The sequence below is a fragment of the Neoarius graeffei genome, chromosome 6 (assembly GCF_027579695.1).
Source record: "Neoarius graeffei isolate fNeoGra1 chromosome 6, fNeoGra1.pri, whole genome shotgun sequence".
NCBI classification, from domain to species: Eukaryota; Metazoa; Chordata; class Actinopteri; order Siluriformes; family Ariidae; genus Neoarius; species Neoarius graeffei.
The window spans coordinates 4,423,202-4,441,920 of NC_083574.1; the positions used below are offsets into that span (position 1 = coordinate 4,423,202).

The 18,719-nt window shown below is 39.2% G+C and overlaps 1 protein-coding gene across 3 annotated transcripts in view; it reads left to right on the plus strand.

Annotated features, from left to right (window-relative positions):
- The first annotated feature begins 427 nt into the window (after positions 1–427).
- Positions 428–18,719, plus strand: part of mafa (MAF bZIP transcription factor a) — a 99,707-nt gene continuing 81,415 nt past the window's right edge. For all 3 annotated transcript variants that reach the window (XM_060923202.1, XM_060923204.1, XM_060923203.1), the window contains exons 1-2: positions 428–2,025; positions 15,564–15,630. In XM_060923202.1, the coding sequence (XP_060779185.1) occupies positions 941–2,025; positions 15,564–15,591 (1,113 nt within the window). In that variant the 5' untranslated portion in view covers positions 428–940 and the 3' untranslated portion in view covers positions 15,592–15,630. The remainder of the gene's footprint in view (positions 2,026–15,563; positions 15,631–18,719) is intronic.

Genomic DNA, 18,719 nt, shown 5'->3' on the forward strand with positions numbered 1-18,719 from the left:
ATTTCCAAACCCTAATGTGCAAAATCAAGTGTCTTGTTTTCACTTGTCTTGTTGTGCATGCTGGGGCAGGATTCACGTCCATCACGTAGCTGCCAGATGTTAAGAAGAAAAAAAAAACATCTAGCTATCTAGCTATATAATAGAATGCACAATGGTGCTGTTAAAGCCTCAGGAGCAGGTGACTGGGAAAAATTAATAATAATAATAATAATAATAATAATAATAATAATAATTCAAACGTGGTGTGAAAGAGTTAAGAGTAAAGAGTTAAGGAGTCCAGCTGACAGTCAGCTGAGGGGGGAAAAAAAAGAAAAAGTTTTTGGTTCCTGCTCTGATATGCTAATTAGGCTGGAGGAGGCACCCTATTGGCTGTCCCTCCGAGTCAATTTCACGTTCGGCTCGTGACGTCAGAGAGCTGTAACGCTCAGCAATGCTTTTAAACTCATCTGCCGTTGTGTTGGCTTTTCAAAATACTGTAACTCCCACACGGTCCTCAGGTCCGAGCCGCGCAACCGCTCCAAGTGCATTTCCTCCATTTCTTTATTTCTTTCTTTTAAACTTCTCTTGTGCGGTGTGCAGCAGGATGTGATTCAGGAGGCGACGGAGAGCGCACAGAAAGTCTTCCATGCCGAGAGAGAGAGAGAGAGAGAGAGAGTGAAGAGCTGCAGCTGGGATCTCGGATGCGTCTGCGGGACAGACAGTGTGCGTAAAGATTGGAGTTGAAAGGAAAGCCTGGGAAAAGAAAGGAGCAGAGAGGAAAAGAAAAGGGGGGAAAGGACTTATCTTCTTCTCTCTTTTTTTTTTTGCAATCTTTGTTTAGTTTCATTCAAGAAGGAAAAGAGGAAAAACACAAGACATCAAGCTGGCTCACTCTCTGCCGGCCCACACCGCGCTCACTGCCGCCCTTCAGCCCCTGTGGAGGAGCGTCACCGGGAAGCGCATGGCGTCCGAGCTGGCGCTGAGCTCCACCGAGCTGCCCACCAGCCCTCTCGCCATGGAGTACGTCAACGATTTCGACCTCATGAAGTTCGAGGTGAAGAAGGAGCCGGCGGAAAGCGAGCGCGTCGGTTTGACCCAGTGTGGGCGCCTGCTCGCCGGAGGCTCTCTGTCTTCTACACCGATGAGCACACCGTGCAGCTCAGTGCCGCCGTCTCCGAGCTTCTCAGCGCCGAGTCCCGGTTCAGGGGGCGAACCCAAAGCGCACTTGGAGGACTTTTACTGGATGGGTAGCTATGCGCAACAACAACAACAACAACAACAGCAACAACAACAACATCAACAACAACAACAACAACATCAACAACAACAACAACATCATCATCAGCAGCAGCATCAGCAGCCGCCGTTAAACGCAGAAGCTCTCGGGTTCGGCGCTGAGGACGCCATGGAGGCTCTGATCAGCAGCGCGCACCAGCTGCACGCCTTCGACGGCTACGCGCGGGCGCAGCAGTTCCCCGCTGCAGAAGAAGTCGGGCCGGCCGTGGTGTCAGCCGTGATCGCTGCCACGGGTCCTCACCATCATCACCACCACCATCACCATAACGGCAGCAGCAGCAGCAGTAGCAGCAGCAGCAACAGCAGTGCGCATCCATCGAATAACCATAACCATCATCATCACCAGCAGCAGCAGCACGCAAACGCGCACGCACACGCGCACGCACACGGGCACGTGGAGGAGCGCTTCACGGACGAGCAGCTCGTCACCATGTCGGTGCGCGAGCTGAACCGGCAGCTGCGCGGCGTCAGTAAGGAGGAGGTGATCCGGCTGAAGCAGAAGCGGCGGACGCTGAAGAACCGCGGATACGCGCAGTCGTGCCGCTTCAAGCGCGTGCAGCAGCGTCACGTGCTCGAGGGCGAGAAGACGCAGCTGCTGCAGCAGGTCGAGCACCTCAAGCAGGAGATCGCGCGCCTCATGCGCGAGCGCGACGCCTACAAGGAGAAGTACGAGAAGCTCGTGGGCAGCGGCTTCCGCGACAACACCGGCTCCAGCAGCGACAACAACCCGTCCTCCCCAGAGTTTTTCATGTGAGTTGCGCACATCATCATCATCATCATCATCATCATCATCACAGAAAAAGAAAAAAGAGAGAGAGAGAAAACCAAGCAGATGTTTTTTTTGTTTGTTTTTGGTCTTTTAAAACCCACCCTCTTGCTTTTATACTTTTATAGACCCCCTCCTTGTTTTTGTTTGTTCGGAGCCCCTCATTCCTAAACCGTGCATACATGCATCGTGCACACATCTGAAATGTGTTTTTTTTTTATTTTTATTTCTTTTCCCTCCCTGACAAACTGCCTGATTGCCATTTCTATTTTTTGATACTCTGTGCATGCACCCAGATGTCCATCAGTCCTTAAAAAAAAAAAAAAAAAAGCTTGCTGACCTTCAGTACAAACTTTGTGCATTATTATTATAATTATTATTATTGTTTTTTTTAAATATTATTATTGTTCATTTTTATGGAGGCGCAGAGACCCAAAGCCACCTTCCTTCCTGCATCATTATCATGTCATACGTCCTGTCCTATCCTGTGTGTGTGTGTGTGTGTGGTGACAAAACTGATATGAAGCTATAGACATTGCATCATTGCATATTTTTTTTCAAAAATGACAAAAAAAAAGAGAGAGAGAGAGAGAGAGACTGTGTTAATATTATTGCCTGCATGCTGGACATGTATGGTTCATTATTATTATTATTATTATTATTATTATTATTATTATTATTACTTTTTTTTTTTGCTTGAGAGAGAACTGAACTTTTTTTTTTACTTGGATAACTCCAGCATGGCATTCTTCATACTCTTCCTTCGTTTGTTGCCAAGTCACTTTTTTGGAATATTGTGCAAAAAAGTGAAAGGACATCCTCGCCTCGCACCATCCCTCCTCCCGCATTGACCTGAGCGGCCATCCACACGCAGCCCATGCACTGAACCCATTCCTGTTGAGAGCTGGCCAAGTGGAAGCCATGTTTCAGGGGACAAGGACCTTATTCTTAAAAAAAAAAAAGAAAGAAAGAAAGAAAGAAAGAGATGGAGTCTAAAACTGGGGCCTAAAACTGTTAGGATTGTTTAACGGACTGCTTTCTTTTTTTCTTTTTCTTTTACATCAAACTTGTGTAATAAACCACAGGGTGAACGATCGAAGAATACTGCTGTCATGTGTGTGCCTGAAGGTTGATTATGACTTGATGGATGGATGGATGAATGGATGGAGGCCATAAAAAAGAAAAAAAAAAGAAGAAAAAAGTTTGGCTTTAGACGTAAGGTTCATTGCCCTATGCACTAAACTCTTTCCTTATCATAGTGTTAAGGTGAACTGAAAGGACTCACACAGTGTGTATTAATTATACAGCAGGATTGTTATGATGTAGAAGCTTTTATTATTATTATTATTATTATTATTATTATTATTATTATTATTATTATTATTTCAGCATGTGCTTGCCATGAAAAAAGCAGTTTGATCAATGTAGCCCTTCTTTAAATCCTCCCACTGAACTGCATTTTTGAAACCAAAGTATTAATTTTTTTAATGAGTCGGTGCGAGGAACAGTGAATTCAAGAGAAAAAATAAAAAAAGAATAATTTTGGACTGAGTTGCACTAAAATGTAGCCTGTAGCTAATCACGCAGCATCATCATCATCATATCATACGATGGACTCTATCTAGAACGCTAATTAAAGAAAATAAATAAATAAATAAACCAAACAAACAAAGCCATCTCGTGGCATCGCTGGAGAGTTCATGATCTTACAATCTTGTGTTAGTTACATTGTCGAGCAGGGCTTTTTTTTTTTTTTTTTTGGTTTGTTTGTTTGTGTTGTTGTTGTTGTAAATTCATTATTTACGAGGCAATAATATAATAATCAATAATGTCTGGACATTGTTTTATAGTCAGGGATTGACACCCTGCTTGTATAAAATGGAAATATACCATTCATCAAGTAAATTTTTTTAAGTATGTTAATTAAAAAAAAAAATCTCATATATATAAATATATATATTTTGCTGTGCAAAATTATTTCACTCACTAACCATAAGTGATGTTCATATGTGCTTATTTTTCATTTCATACAATTATATGATATGCAATAATAAAAACAAAAAGCAATTTGGGCTTCATAACGTCTGTGTTTTGTGGATTTTTTTTGTTTTTGGCTTTTTTCCCCCTTTTTTGTGTGTAGCTGGTTTGTTTTTACAGGAAGTTCATCTAAAAAAAAAAAAAACCACAATCCATTAAAAAAATACACTGTGTATCTGATTCATGACCTGATCCAAGACAAGTGACAGAGAGTTTGAAAAATAAAAAAAAGTCTGATTATGACAAGTCTTTAGATCAGACCAAAAAAAATATAAATAAAACTGATCCAATATTTAAAAATAAATAAATAAATAAATAAAAATAAGTAAAGAACGAGGAGAAGTAGATCAGCTCTAATGATGTGTTAGAAAGGACGATGACGATGATGCGTCATAACCTTCATCCGGTGCTATATTTCATGCTCGTAAGCCACAAGTTATTGTCAGAAGTTTCACAAACAGACTCGGAGGGAGAAAAAAAACAAACTCTAAATCTTTCCCAAACACTAACGACTCATTTAACATTTTTCTTTTTCAATAATTTTTACATGAACATTAACGATACGTTTATAACGCTTAAAGACTTCAGTATAGAATCGATTGTGTCGCTTCGTTCATTCGTGTGTCTGTGTGTGTGTGTGTGTGTGTGTGTGTGTGTGTGTGTGTGTGCATAATTTGCTTTCTCTTACAGTACTTTCGCTGACTAAAGTGTGCTATAATTATTTCACATCACGCATGAATGATAACATGATTCACAGCCAAAATTAACTCATGTGCTTTGAAGTGACATTTACATTTTGCACATTTGCATCGTTTGTCTCATGTGATTCCCCGTCCTTCAATCATTCATTTACATTCACATGTTCATTTTTTCACACAGTTGAACTTATCCTTGCCATTTCAGAGCATCACGTTGACATTTCAGAGCGTCATTTGTACAGTTCACGTGTCAAATGTACAGAATGCTATTATGATTATTATTATGTCAGGGTTATTATTATTATGTTATGACTTATATAACACAGGAAAGAGTCTGGCGCGTCCTAAAGTGTTTAATACTCAGAAAAAAAGAGTGCTAGAGTGTACTTTTCCTTGTTTCCTTGTTGCTAGTACTGTCATAGTTTTATCATATGGCACCTTTAATTGTATTTTTAAACAGAAATGTGCATATTGCACCTTTAAAAAAGACTGACCAAAAGCTTTAAAGGTGCACTTTGCATATTTCTGTGGAAATCATACGATATACCGAAGACACAGAAGAAGGTATGCTTGATGGTAAAGTTTAGTGCCCTTTTAAAGAAAAAAAAATCATACACTATAGATTATATATAGTTTTCATATTTTGTGTGTGTTTAAGGATATAATAATCAATAAGCATCATTTTATGTACCTACATGATACAAATCTTACCGCATACATACACTTATTAGTCCTCTTAGAGAAATGATGGAGCTGTGAACATATGTGGAGTCCTGTGTGTGTGTGTGTGTGTGTGTGTGTGTCCATGAATTCCTAAGGTCATATGCACATGCATGTTGCACGGCCATTATTCCTGCTATTTCATTATACTTGGAAGATTTTTTTCTTTCTTTGGAAAAAGTGTGTTTTGAGTGTGTGTGTGTGTGTGTGTGTGCGTCAGTCACTGTCTCCAAACCCCTTCCAGAAAGCTCACAAGTGTTCAGGCAGAAATGCAACACCTACTGTGCTGCTTTATAACATTTTAACGCAGCTGAAGTCTTAAGGAAACTGTTTTTATTTGTTTATTTGTAAAGTGTTCTTCACTATTGTGGTTAAAAAGTTAAAAAAAAAGAGAAAGAAAGTGTGTCGTCCATTTTGGTGGTTAAACGAGGATAAAAATGAGTCCAGGATGTTTTTTCCTTCAGATTAATTGGTTAGAAAGAGGCAGGGTTTGTGTGTGACGGTTCTCTTAAGGCCGCAGTAACGCTGCATGATGCTTGTGCTTTTTTGTGGGGAAAAAAAAAAACTTGATTTATTTTTGAGAATTTTTCACAAAAAAAAAAAAACAATTCATTTGCACACACAAGCAGTGAATTGGTTCCTTTGTCTTAACTAGAGAGAGAGAGAGAGAGAGAGAGAGAGTTCAGTATGATGCTCGCTCGACCGCTTTACCACAATCTGAATATATAATGATCTTTCTATATGTCTGCTTCTTTCTTTCTTTCTTTCTTTCTTTCTTTCTTTCTTTCTTTCTTTCTTTCTTTCTTTCTTTCTTTCTTTCTTATTATTATCATCATCATTATTTTTTTTCCTTGCTTCTTTACATGGTAGTTTCTTTCCTAATCTAAACCTAACAAACTCTTAAACAATTTGCACCTGAGGTCAAAAGTTTACACACACACACACACACACACACACACACACACACACACACACACACACACACTCGGCCTCGCTTATCAAACTTTCATTAAAATGGTGTGTGTGTGTGTGTGTGTGTGTGTGTGTGTGTGTGTGTGTGTGAGAGAGTGAATTTTTCCATGAGCCAAACTGAACTTTGATTTTCCACCAGAATTTACAAAAGTTCCGGAAAAGATGTTTCTCATTGTACTCGCCTGTGTACAGTTCACTGATCACCTGTAAAGTACAAAGAGTTTTCCTGATTCAGCTCATTTGCATGTAGGACCGCCCACAAAACTCCATAAAAGGTTATGTGCGCAGACGGAGCGCAAAATGAACACTCAGGGTAAAGTCTGAAAAAACAGAAGTGGAAGTTACTTTGACTCACTTCCATTACAATAAACATATTTAATAACATATTATTATACACACAGGACACTTTTTTGATGGAATAAAAACGTGTTCTATTCCCTTCTAGCGGGTTTCATTCATTTGGTTCGATAGCATGCAATATTGTTAGCATATCGCTTATCCTATGTGTATTACGTCACTGTACCCAATGGAGAATGAGCGTTGAATATGATTTACAATGTTGCATGGTTGTCAAGACAACATGACGTCACACGTCAGAGACGTAAAACTTCCGCGCTAGCGAGCGGCTGGGACAATTTGTAAACAAACATGGCTGCCAGGTTTGCTTTGTTAAATATGGAAGATTTTGAGAGAATTTTGAAAGAGAAAGATGCGTTGAACACCCGAAAGGAATGTGTATGTATAATAATAATAATAATAATAATAATAATAATAATGTCTGGCTTTTTTTCGTGTTCTATCAGATATATTCCATTCAGCTACTCGTCTTCGACTCGCTCAGTATCGTACTAGCTGAATGGAATATATCTGATAGACCACAAAAAAAGCCAGATAATATTATTTAAATATATAATACTACTAAGACTAATAATAATACTAATAAGTGAGCGTGAAATCTTCCATCAGCTGAGGTTTTTGTTTCTGGTTTACGGCTTCGTTTATACCGCGCTGTGTTTATGTTGGTTCACGTTAACATTCTTTAATTAATGCCAGTCAGACAAAACAACTGTTTTTCATGAAATGTCCTTGATGGTGCTCTTCATCCCTGACTGAGTGGACTCGATCAAATCAAGGTTTACATTAGTTCGTCTTCCTGTGCATAAATTTACACACCCTTATGAGCACGAGTCAGCTTCAAACTTTTTTTTTTAATTTTTATCATGACCAGATTTCTTGTGTAAACACTTGTACAAACTATTTATGAATAAATTCGTTCAAATCCAAGCGCTTCATGAATGGAGATGTACATGTTTGTACTTACATGATGCCTCCAAATCCTCCACCACTTCCGTAGGCGTTGTCTGGGGCTTCAGTCGGACCTTTCGGACCATCCCTCGGGCTTAACTGGTGCCTCTGTGGTGCCTGAAAGATGCAGTGTCTCTGTAATCTCCCAGTTAAGCCCTAATGATCACAATCAGACGGTTAGAAAAGTCGTGACGTTCATTTCTGGAATCTTCCAGGCTGATTAAAGAGCCAGTGTCGTGGATATGTATGAAGTCATGGGAAAAATAAATAAATAAATAAATAGAGTTTGGATAGTTTGACTTGAGGTGTATGTAAACTTTTGGCCTTAACTGTATATAATATGAAATAAATAAGGAAATAAATCAGAAATAAAAGCAGCGATTGCTCCAAAAATATCAAGAAGGCTTTTTGTATACATTAAATCATTATATATTTTATTTGCATCTTGAAAATGTTCATAAAATAAACATACTGAGTAATTCATTTACAGTAAAAAAAGTCAATGGATATATATATATATATATATATATATATATATATATATATATATATATATATATATATATATATATACCAAAAAATCCTTCTAATTAAAGATATAAAACACTTGTTTTAGTGAATTTATTGAAACATAACTCTGAAATACAAGACAGAAATACTGCCTTGTTTTTAAAACATGCGAGATGCAAGATAACTGACTGCGTCTCAGAGCTTTTAAGTGTCTGGATCGTGTTTTTAACATGAGATATTTCAGAACGAAATGGAGAACGATGAAGATCTACATGAGAAGAAAATAAATCAGGAGTTGTCCCAGGGATTTCATGCATTTCTCCATCCTTGTCGAGATTTTCGGTGCGTTTAAAGTGTGTGAGGGTGCACTGTGCGTCAAGCATCTGTCTCAGAGCCAGGATAGTTGTGGTTTGTGTGTGTGTTTGTGTGTGTGTGTGTGTGTGTGTGTGTGTGTGATTTGCAGAGGATGCACGGAGGTTAGTGAAGGAGCAGGAGAAGCTCTCGTTGAGTCATTACACTGATCCGTTTCCTCCAGGGAGCCCACTTTCATTTCCTGTAGCAATCCTCACACACACACACACACACACACACACACACACACACACACACTGATCTTCTAACCTCTTTTATACCCAGCTACAACTGTACGTTTGATCCATGATTGCATTTGTATCATTTTCACTTCACACCGTGCTCTTTCTTTCTTTCTTTCTTTCTTTCTTTCTTTTTTACATTGCCGTGTTCATACACTCGTCGGCCACTTTATTAGGAACACCCCTACGTGCACCTGCTGTTGTGTTTGATGCAGTTCTGTAATCAGCCGATCCCTCGACAGCAGCACGATGCATCAAATCACGCAGATACAAATCAAGAGCTTCGGTTAATATTCTCTTAAAGCATCAGAACGGGAAAAATTGTGATCTCACAGTGAAGTGTGACTTTCTTTCTTTCACTGTGGCATGGGTGTCGGTTTGAGCCAGATGAGTATTTTTGGTTTGAGTATTTCAGAAACTGCTGATCTCCTCCTGGGGTTTTCACACACGATCAACAGTCTCGAGAGTTTACACCGAATGGTGCGGAAAATAAAAAACATACATCGAGAGAACAAGTGAGCGACAGTTCTGTTGGTGGAAACAAATGCCGTGATTATGCCAGATTGAGCTGCCAGGAAGGATATAGTAACTCATAATCACTCTTTCCAACCGTGGTGAGCAGAAAAGCATCTCAGCATTCATGCAACAACAGAAAGACGAGCACATTGGGTTCTGCTCCTGCAGCCAAGAACAGGGATCTTAGAATCAACAACAAGTTCCGATTAAAGTGGCCGGTCAGTGGATATAGAATGGATATATTTTTAAAAAAAAAATGTCCACACCACATGATAGCATCATAATCCTGATAGCAAGATTCAAGATAAAACAAACAGCAATATTTCAGAAAGAACGAAAAAAAAATTACAATAAATAGGTTGCACAAGCATTCACACCCCTTAACTCATTCTGTCCTAAAGCACCTTTGGTTTGTGAAACAACATTGTGCCATTTTTGTGCCAAAATATCTCGATATTCGAACCACTATCCATGAGTCTATCTTGACTAGAGCTTCAGGTCCAGCTGAAAAGAAGCAGCTCAAAGTGTAATGCCACCACCACCATGCTTCACAGAGTGTACAGTGTTCTTCAGGCGTCTTGTTTTTGTCCCAAATATAACATATCTTTTCGAATTATGTTATGGAATTAGTTGAAACGTTGCTCTCATTCGATCGTAACACGTTTTTCAGACATACGACATGTCACATGCAGGGAGTAAGGAGTACTTACAACTCCTTTAATGTCGCCGTAGGTTTATCGACATCCTCCTGTCCTGGATTTACTGTATTTTATGCTTTAGAAATTATTTTGTCCACGTCACTTGATTGATATCTTTTACCTTGTGACGCTTTTTAAGCTCTTTGGCTGAGAAACAATTCAAGACTTTATTAACGATCGGTGTATTATTATTGTTACTTGGACGTAATTGGTTAAGTCTGAGCACGGTCACATGACCCATTCTGAAAGATGTAAAAATTGTCAGTGGTTGTATATATATATATATATATATTAGTGCTGTCAAAAATGTCGCGTTATTAACGCGTTAACTTGACTCAATTTTAACGGCGATAATTTTTTTATCGTGAGATTAACGCTCTGTGACATGATGTAGGTTTTTCATAAGCTTTTGAAACTGCCAGGAACTTGGAACAGAGACTTTGCTTAGAAAAACGATAGCAGCTAGACTGTAATGCCACGCCCCGCACAGCCAGAGTCCTCTGCCCTCCCCCGAAGAGCCACGGTGCTCGGCTTAGGTTTCGTTTTCCCATCGGCGGCTCCAGCCCGACTTTGCAGTGGCTGTGACAAGACGTGTTATGCTCTGCAATAAAAAAAACAAAACAAAACATTGGTACAACCAGTGTTCGAACTATGCCGATATTTTCGGGGGGTCCCTTTTTTCCCTTGGGGGCGTGCTTGCGCTAGTCTCAGAGCGCAGATCTCCATCGCGCGCTCACTTCGGATATGCAAATGCTTCCCGTTACACACGATTGCTATGTCAATAAACATCATTTTGCCAATATTTTAGAGACCCCCCAACATTTCCCAAATCATGTTTTCAAGGGATCTCATGTCTGTTTCAGGGGATCTCGGATCCCCCGAGTACCCCCGTAGTTCGAACGGTGAGCAAGCCCATTCACTTTTTTATGCTGATAAGAGAATTACAGTGGTTTTTCATGTGACAAAAATGTGCGATTAAATTGCGATTAATCGCGAGTTAACTATGACAGTCGCGACATTAATCGCGATTAAATATTTTAATCGCTTGACAGCACTAATATATATATATATATATATATATATATATATATATATATATATATATATATGCCATATATTGTTTTTTATGTATTTTTTTTTTTATTTGAATGTTGTTGGCTGTTGTTTCACATTAAAGGACGGGGGATCTGAAATATTTTATCATGTTTTTTTTATCACAGAAAGCTGCAGATATTTTTTTTCTTTTTTTTCAGGGTGTGTAAAGTTTTTGTATCCGCTGTATACGCACGATGATGGAGGCCGATTTGGATTAAAATCTTGCCCAGATCCCGGAGCAGTTTGTGAAAATCTCAGTGTCTGCTCTCGTTAATGGCTGCTTGTTTGTGTAGCCGTGTAGCACTGAGGCGCTAACATCGCGTCCCTAATCTGTCCTCTGGCTAAAGAGCGCGTGTTTACACAAGGCTTTGGAAGCCATTTATAACCTGAGTGCAAACACACAGCCGTGCACCTTACACACACACACACACACACACACACACACACACACACACACACACACACACACACACATATAAAGCAAAAATGTAAAACAGAAGAAGAAGAAGTGACCGAGTTCGGAGTAATCTGAGTAATTATGATTGAGCAGTGAAGGAGCGAGCTTCTGGAAAAAGACGTTCATGCACCGAAACTGTGTGTGTCACGACTCTGGGGTTTTCCCGGAGAAGTCTGGACATAGTGTTGATGAGAGTGTGTGTGTGTGTGTGTGTGTGTGTGTGTGTGTGTGTGTGTGTGTGTGTGTGTGTGTGTAGGAGTGTGTGTGACAGAAAGAGAGAAAACGATAAAATGACTGCATTTCCTTTCCTTCTTTCAGTCTTTCTTTCTTTCTCCACCGCCGAACTTTCACATCACAAAAGGTTCCCCGACCCAGGTTCTGTCGCTCTCTCATCCGAGACACGCTTTATTCCGTTCACTTCTCTGTCTCCACTCAAGGAAGGTGTTTGGATGGAATCCACGCGTCTCTCAGTAAAGCTCAGCGTCCTTGAGAGCTGCTCTGAGGTTGTCTGGGCGCTGATAATGAGCTGTGCGATACACCGCGCGGTAATATTAACCGGCCGGACTGGACCTGGAGTGAAGGTGCAGCTGTGTGGTTCAATCGAACACTTCGGCACTCACGGCCTCACGAGCTGACTTGACCTCCGGAGAAAACGCTGGAACGTTCACACGGCTGGAGATGAAACATCACGGAGCACAGGCTGCGATAAACACCGCGTGCTTTTACACTCAGTTACAGACACTGAGTACTTTAAAGGCACCTTATCTATCTATCTATCTATTTGAGCTTGCCTTTCTGTGATACTTTCTTTTCTCTCTCTCGCTTGTTTCTTTCCTTATTTCTTTCTTTCTTACTCCTTTCTTTGCTTCTTTTGGTTTTCTTTCTGCTCGCTTCCTGATGTATTCATCCATCCATTCATTAATTTTTATAGAGTTACACTTTACTCCATGGGCGGCACGGTGGTGTAGTGGTTAGCGCTGTCGCCTCACAGCAAGAAGGTCCGGGTTCAAGGGCCTTTCTTTTTTTTTTTTAAAGATATTTTTTGGGCTTTTTGCACCTTTATTGGATAGGACAGTGTAGAGACAGGAAATGAGCGGGAGAGAGACGGGGAGGGATCGGGAAATGACCTCGGGTCGGAATTGAACCTGGGTCACCGGATTCATGGTATGGCGCCTTATCCACCTGAGCCATGACACCCCCGGCGAGGGCCTTTCTGTGCGGAGTTTGCATGTTCTCCCCGTGTCCACGTGGGTTTCCTCTGGGTGCTCCGGTTTCCCCCACAGTCCAAAGACATGCAGGTTAGGTTAACTGGTGACTCTAAATTGAGCGTAGGTGTGAATGTGAGTGTGAATGGTTGTCTGTGTCTATGTGTCAGCCCTGTGATGACCTGGCGACTTGTCCAGGGTGTACCCCGCCTTTCGCCCGTAGTCAGCTGGGATAGGCTCCAGCTCGCCTGCGACCCTGTAGAACAGGATAAAGCGGCTAGAGATAATGAGATGAGATGAGATGAGATGAGATGAGATAATATAGGTTTTAATGAACAGTGGGCGTGGTCCAGCACCAGTTATGCTTCTCATCTCACAGCTCCAGATGTTGCGGTTCTGTCTTGAGCTCGGGTCACTGGAGTTTCACATGTTCTTTCCGGGTTCTCATGGGGTTCCTCTGGGTTCTCTGGTTTTCCCCCCACTGTCCAAAAACACGCCGACGCCTCTAAACGACCCCTGGTGTGAATGAGAGTGTGTGTGTGTGTGTGTGTGTGTGTGTGTGTGTGTGTGTGTGGTGCCATGCGATGTACTGGCCTCCCGTCCTCATGAATGTATAATACCCCTGAGTGTTTTGGCATGTCGAGGGTTAATACCTGTGTAACCCCACATTAACTTCACTCTTCAGTTTCATATTGATTCACTGAGGGGAAATAAAACGACTGAAGATACAATACGGCTTTTTTTTCTCTCGTCCTGTTTGTATATGCATGTGTTCCATCCCTCACTGAATCGCTGAGTCATTTCATAATGCATGTCTTAAGTCAAACACACACACACACACACACACATTTAAAGGAAATGTCATAGAGAGACACTTTTAACATCCATGACGGTGTATTTGGCCTGTTTATTCGAGTCCTTGTATTTATTATGTGCATTGGTCTCTGTGTGTGTGTATGAGAGAGAGATGATTTTACATACAGTGTATTTTACACTCAGTTCAGAGGTGTTAAGTGGCTAAACTGAGATCTGAAATTTAAAGCACTATGAGAAGATTAAGTGAAGATAAGAGCTTCCTGTGGTGGTCGTGGAGGTTGTGGTGATGCAGGGGTGCATGTGTGTGTAGACATGCAATGACTTGATGTATCTCTGCAGAAAGTGGGCATTCCCAAGAAAGGGGAATGACATTCTTATCTATCTATCTATCTATCTATCTATCTATCTATCTATCTATCTATCTATCTATCTATCTATCTATCTATCTATCTATCTATCTATCTATCTATCTATCTATCTATCTATCTATCTATCTATCTATCTATCTATCTATCTATCTATCTATCTATCTATCTATCTATCTATCTATCTATCTATCTATCTATCTATCTATCTATCTATCTATCTATCTATCTATCTATCTATCTATCTATCTATCTATCTATCTATCTATCTATCTATCTATCTATCTATCTATCTATCTATCTATCTATCTATCTATCTATCTATCTATCTATCTATCTATCTATCTATCTATCTATCTATCTATCTATCTATCTATCTATCTATCTATCTATCTATCTATCTATCTATCTATCTATCTATCTATCTATCTATCTATCTATCTATCTATCTATCTATCTATCTATCTATCTATCTATCTATCTATCTATCTATCTATCTATCTATCTATCTATCTATCTATCTATCTATCTATCTATCTATCTATCTATCTATCTATCTATCTATCTATCTATCTATCTATCTATCTATCTATCTATCTATCTATCTATCTATCTATCTATCTATCTATCTATCTATCTATCTATCTATCTATCTATCTATCTATCTATCTATCTATCTATCTATCTATCTATCTATCTATCTATCTATCTATCTATCTATCTATCTATCTATCTATCTATCTATCTATCTATCTATCTATCTATCTATCTATCTATCTATCTATCTATCTATCTATCTATCTATCTATCTATCTATCTATCTATCTGGAGCTCATGAGTTGGAACCCCATCGATGCCACACCCACCCATATCCAAGAGGGGTATACTGTCTCTTCCCTGTCAATCACAGTGACACTAGCCAATCACGTGTGTGTCTTTAATCTCAGGTATGATGAAGAGAGCAGATAGCTCTTTCCTCCGAGTGTGTCCCGTCGCCCTGTCCTGTGATGCCACGTGAAGAAAAGCTCAAAAATATTCGGTTTGGCTTCATGTGACTCAGAGGAATTTATTTGTTTTTGTTTGTTTGTTTATTTGTTTGTTTATTAGCTTACTTGCTTACTCAACTGCTTTTTTTTAATCTACCATTTTTCTTTCTTATGTATTTATTTATTTGTCTGACTCCTACTTTTCTTTCTTTTAAAAAGATAAGGGCGTGTGCGTTCACATGTCTCGGAGGAACCACACATTAGCACCCCATCCCCCTCCCCCACCCCGGCTCTCTGTGATGTGATTAGAGGAGACCTGGCATGTGGGCGGGAACTGTCAGGTGACCAAATTTGGGAGAAAACAAACAAACAACAACAAAAAAAAAATCAAAAGAAAAAAAAAGAATGTCTCTCTTTCTCTGAAGTGAAAAGCACATTCATGAGAGGAATAAAGCCTCCTGCCTTCCAGCCTGTTGTGACCTTTGACCTTCAGTGAGAGCTTTTCTAACACACGTTTTCTTCTTCTCTCATCTCTGTCTCCTGCTCCAGGTCTTCCAGAAAGTTCCTTCACCTGTGACTGTGACCCCGCCCCCAAAACCCCGCCCTGAAGAATGAGGTAACACTCAGAAATATCTCTCCTCTTTTCTTCTCCTGCTTTCTTTCTTTTTTTTATGAAAGATTTGACGATGGAGTCTGGCAGAGTTTTGATTCACGACGATCTTCACACAGCTGAACATTTCCTGAGCGAAGAAGTGATCGGGTTGTGTTTTACTTCTTGGTTTTAATTCATTTATTGGAAGGATATGATTTTCTCAGTATTTATAAAATGGAATGAAATCTTTCAGATGAAAAGAAAAAATCAAAAACAGAAAAGTTGTGGAGATGTGAAGAACAGAGTGAGAAGAAAAAAGGAAGAAAAAAGGGGAAAATAAATAAAAAATAGAAATAAAAAAGAGATAGCCACAGTCATTATTATTATTATTATTATTATTATTATTATTATTATTATTATTATTAAGGTAATTAAAAATAGTAATAAATATAAACAAAAATCTCTCATTTAAATAAAAATAATAAATGCTGTGAAGAAAGAAAGAAAGAAAGAAAGAAAGAAGAGTTGTGAAGTGAAGAACAGAGCAAGAAGACAGAATGAAGAAAGAAGAATAAATAAAAGTGAGAAGCACAGTTATTATTATTATTATTATTATTATTATTATTATTATTTTATTTTTTATAATTATTTTTATTTTTATTATTTCTTGAATTAAAAACAACTCATAAGGACATAGAAGATAATGTGATATAGTCTTATTAATTAATTAATTAATTAATTAATTAATTAATTAATTAATTAATTAATTTGTTTGTTTAGCTAATGTTTTAAATATTAATAAATATGAACAAAAATATCTTATGTAAATACATTATTAATAATAATAATAATAATAATAATAATAATAATAATAATTTGTAAACACACACACACACACACACACACACACACACACACACACACACACAGTGCTGGTTCTTTTCCTCTCAGTGTGGAGCGTTTAACGTTGATTTCATTTCATTTTTCTCCCTCATCCTGACGAGCAGCAGGCCGCCGTGTGAATTCCCTCAGGCCGAGCTCTTGGGGAGGAGGTGATGATGGATTTCCGAAAGTCACGTATCCGTCGTGGTGAGAGTCCCTCCTTCCTCGAGGCCCGGTGCGCTTTTGTGACGCGAGGTGGATAACATCTCACTCTGAGCGCTCGTCTGATTTCTATCCCGGGATCTGAGTTCTTCTGCTCAGTGAGGGATTGAGGCTGTTAGCGTTAATACTGTTGGAGCATGAAAAGGGCTTTTAGCCAGCACAACGAGCGAACATGATTGATTCTTTACGCTGGAACAGAGTTGAGGCAAAAAAAAAAAGATCCTGTTTCAGCCTGCATGTTGAGACATGACATAATAATATCATAAACCATATGTGTGTGTGTATATTTACAATAAAAAAAGTCTGCTAATGAAATGAATTGATGCGAACTGGATGCGACATTTGCATCTTCAACCAGTACTTCTTTGCACCAGAGTCAATGTCACCAAATCAGGTCATATTAGTGTCTCAATCCTAAAAAAAAAAATGAGATGCTAACATTATCCCATCCTTCCTATAGCTCTGCATTGTCTTTAAATAGAGTCCAGAATCAGGAACTGGCTTCATTCCAGCTTCAGTCATTCCCGCTGGAGGAAAGCAGGACAGAGTCGTCCGAGGTGATGGGGACAAATCGGCTTCCGATGAAGTGTTTTCTCTTGTTTTTTCCTTTTTAAAGCAGCATCATTTCATCAATTGCTAGGTGTTTTCGCCAGAATGATAGCTGAAGACGGATACAGTGATACGATTTACTCGACTAGCATAGCCTCCGCCATGTTGAGTCAAGCAATCGCAAGCATGCAGCATATGGAGGATGTGGTTTTGAACAAAGTTTGGTTTGAAGCTTAAGAGTGTGTGTGTAAACCTTTAAATTAAGACAAATAAAACTAATCGGAGGATAAACAGAGGGCGGGGCCGATCCGCTCCATTAAAACCACAGTGTTTTCCACTGCTGTTCTTTCTCAGTCTCCTCTGTGGTTTTGGTTTTGAGATCCATCTGAAGTGGTGTGAAATGTCTGCTGGAGACCTCTGTATGGGTGGAAATGCTGAAATGGTCACAGTGTCGGATTGTCTGATGTCTCCTGAGATCACGCTGAGCTGGGAAGCTGTGGAAGACGCAGCACTGCTCGTTAGATTTCTATATTTGTCGTTGTTAATATTCGCGCTTAAACGCTTTACAGCAGACTCTATTTTCAGTCGCATTAAGAGGGACAAACAGTAGCGACAGATGTGACCTGTGCGAGCGGGGAAACTCGAGAACCGTACAGTCCGAGACGCTCATTATAAAATTATTCAAAAGTATTAATTCTGAAAACAACAAAAATATATATTATTATATAGATATAATTTATTGCGTACACTCATTGTAATAGAAGTCATTATAATCATATTGTTATTAAAATTTAAAATGTACACTCTGGAAAGGACAGGACATTTTTAAAAATAATAATTATAAAATATATATTTTTTTAATAAACATATATTTAATATACAGTAACATCATACTGATATATTATAATAATCATTATCATAATAAAAAATGCTGAAAATAAGTAAAATTGTTTGCTCGTGCAATGAGATCAGGATTAACTAAAAATATTTTGGGATAGAATAATGCTTCGTATCATAATTTTATAACAATGAGAAGAGAAGGATGCGGAAGACAGGGAGCAATGGAGATGAAAGAACCGCTGTGGTGGCCCCTGATCGGGAGCAGCCAAAAGAAGATCATAGTTTTATAACAATTAAATAATATAATAATTAAAAATGTAAAAATAATAATAATAATAATAATAATAATAAATAATTATAAAAAATAAAAATAAAGAGAAATTCTTGAATTGAAATAGTTTGATGTACTTCCGGTTAAGATGTGTATGTTTACTCATGTCTTATCAGCGTATTAGCAGTGTGTGTGTGTGTGCGTGTGTGTGTGTGGGAGGGATGAGCGGCCCCAGGGCTCCCTCGTCCTCCGTGAGACCAGAGCTCACACACCAGAGGCTGGAGGTGGACAGAAGGACACAGAAAGTGCTGAGACGGAGAGAAAACTGCAGTATCTCGGCATAACACAC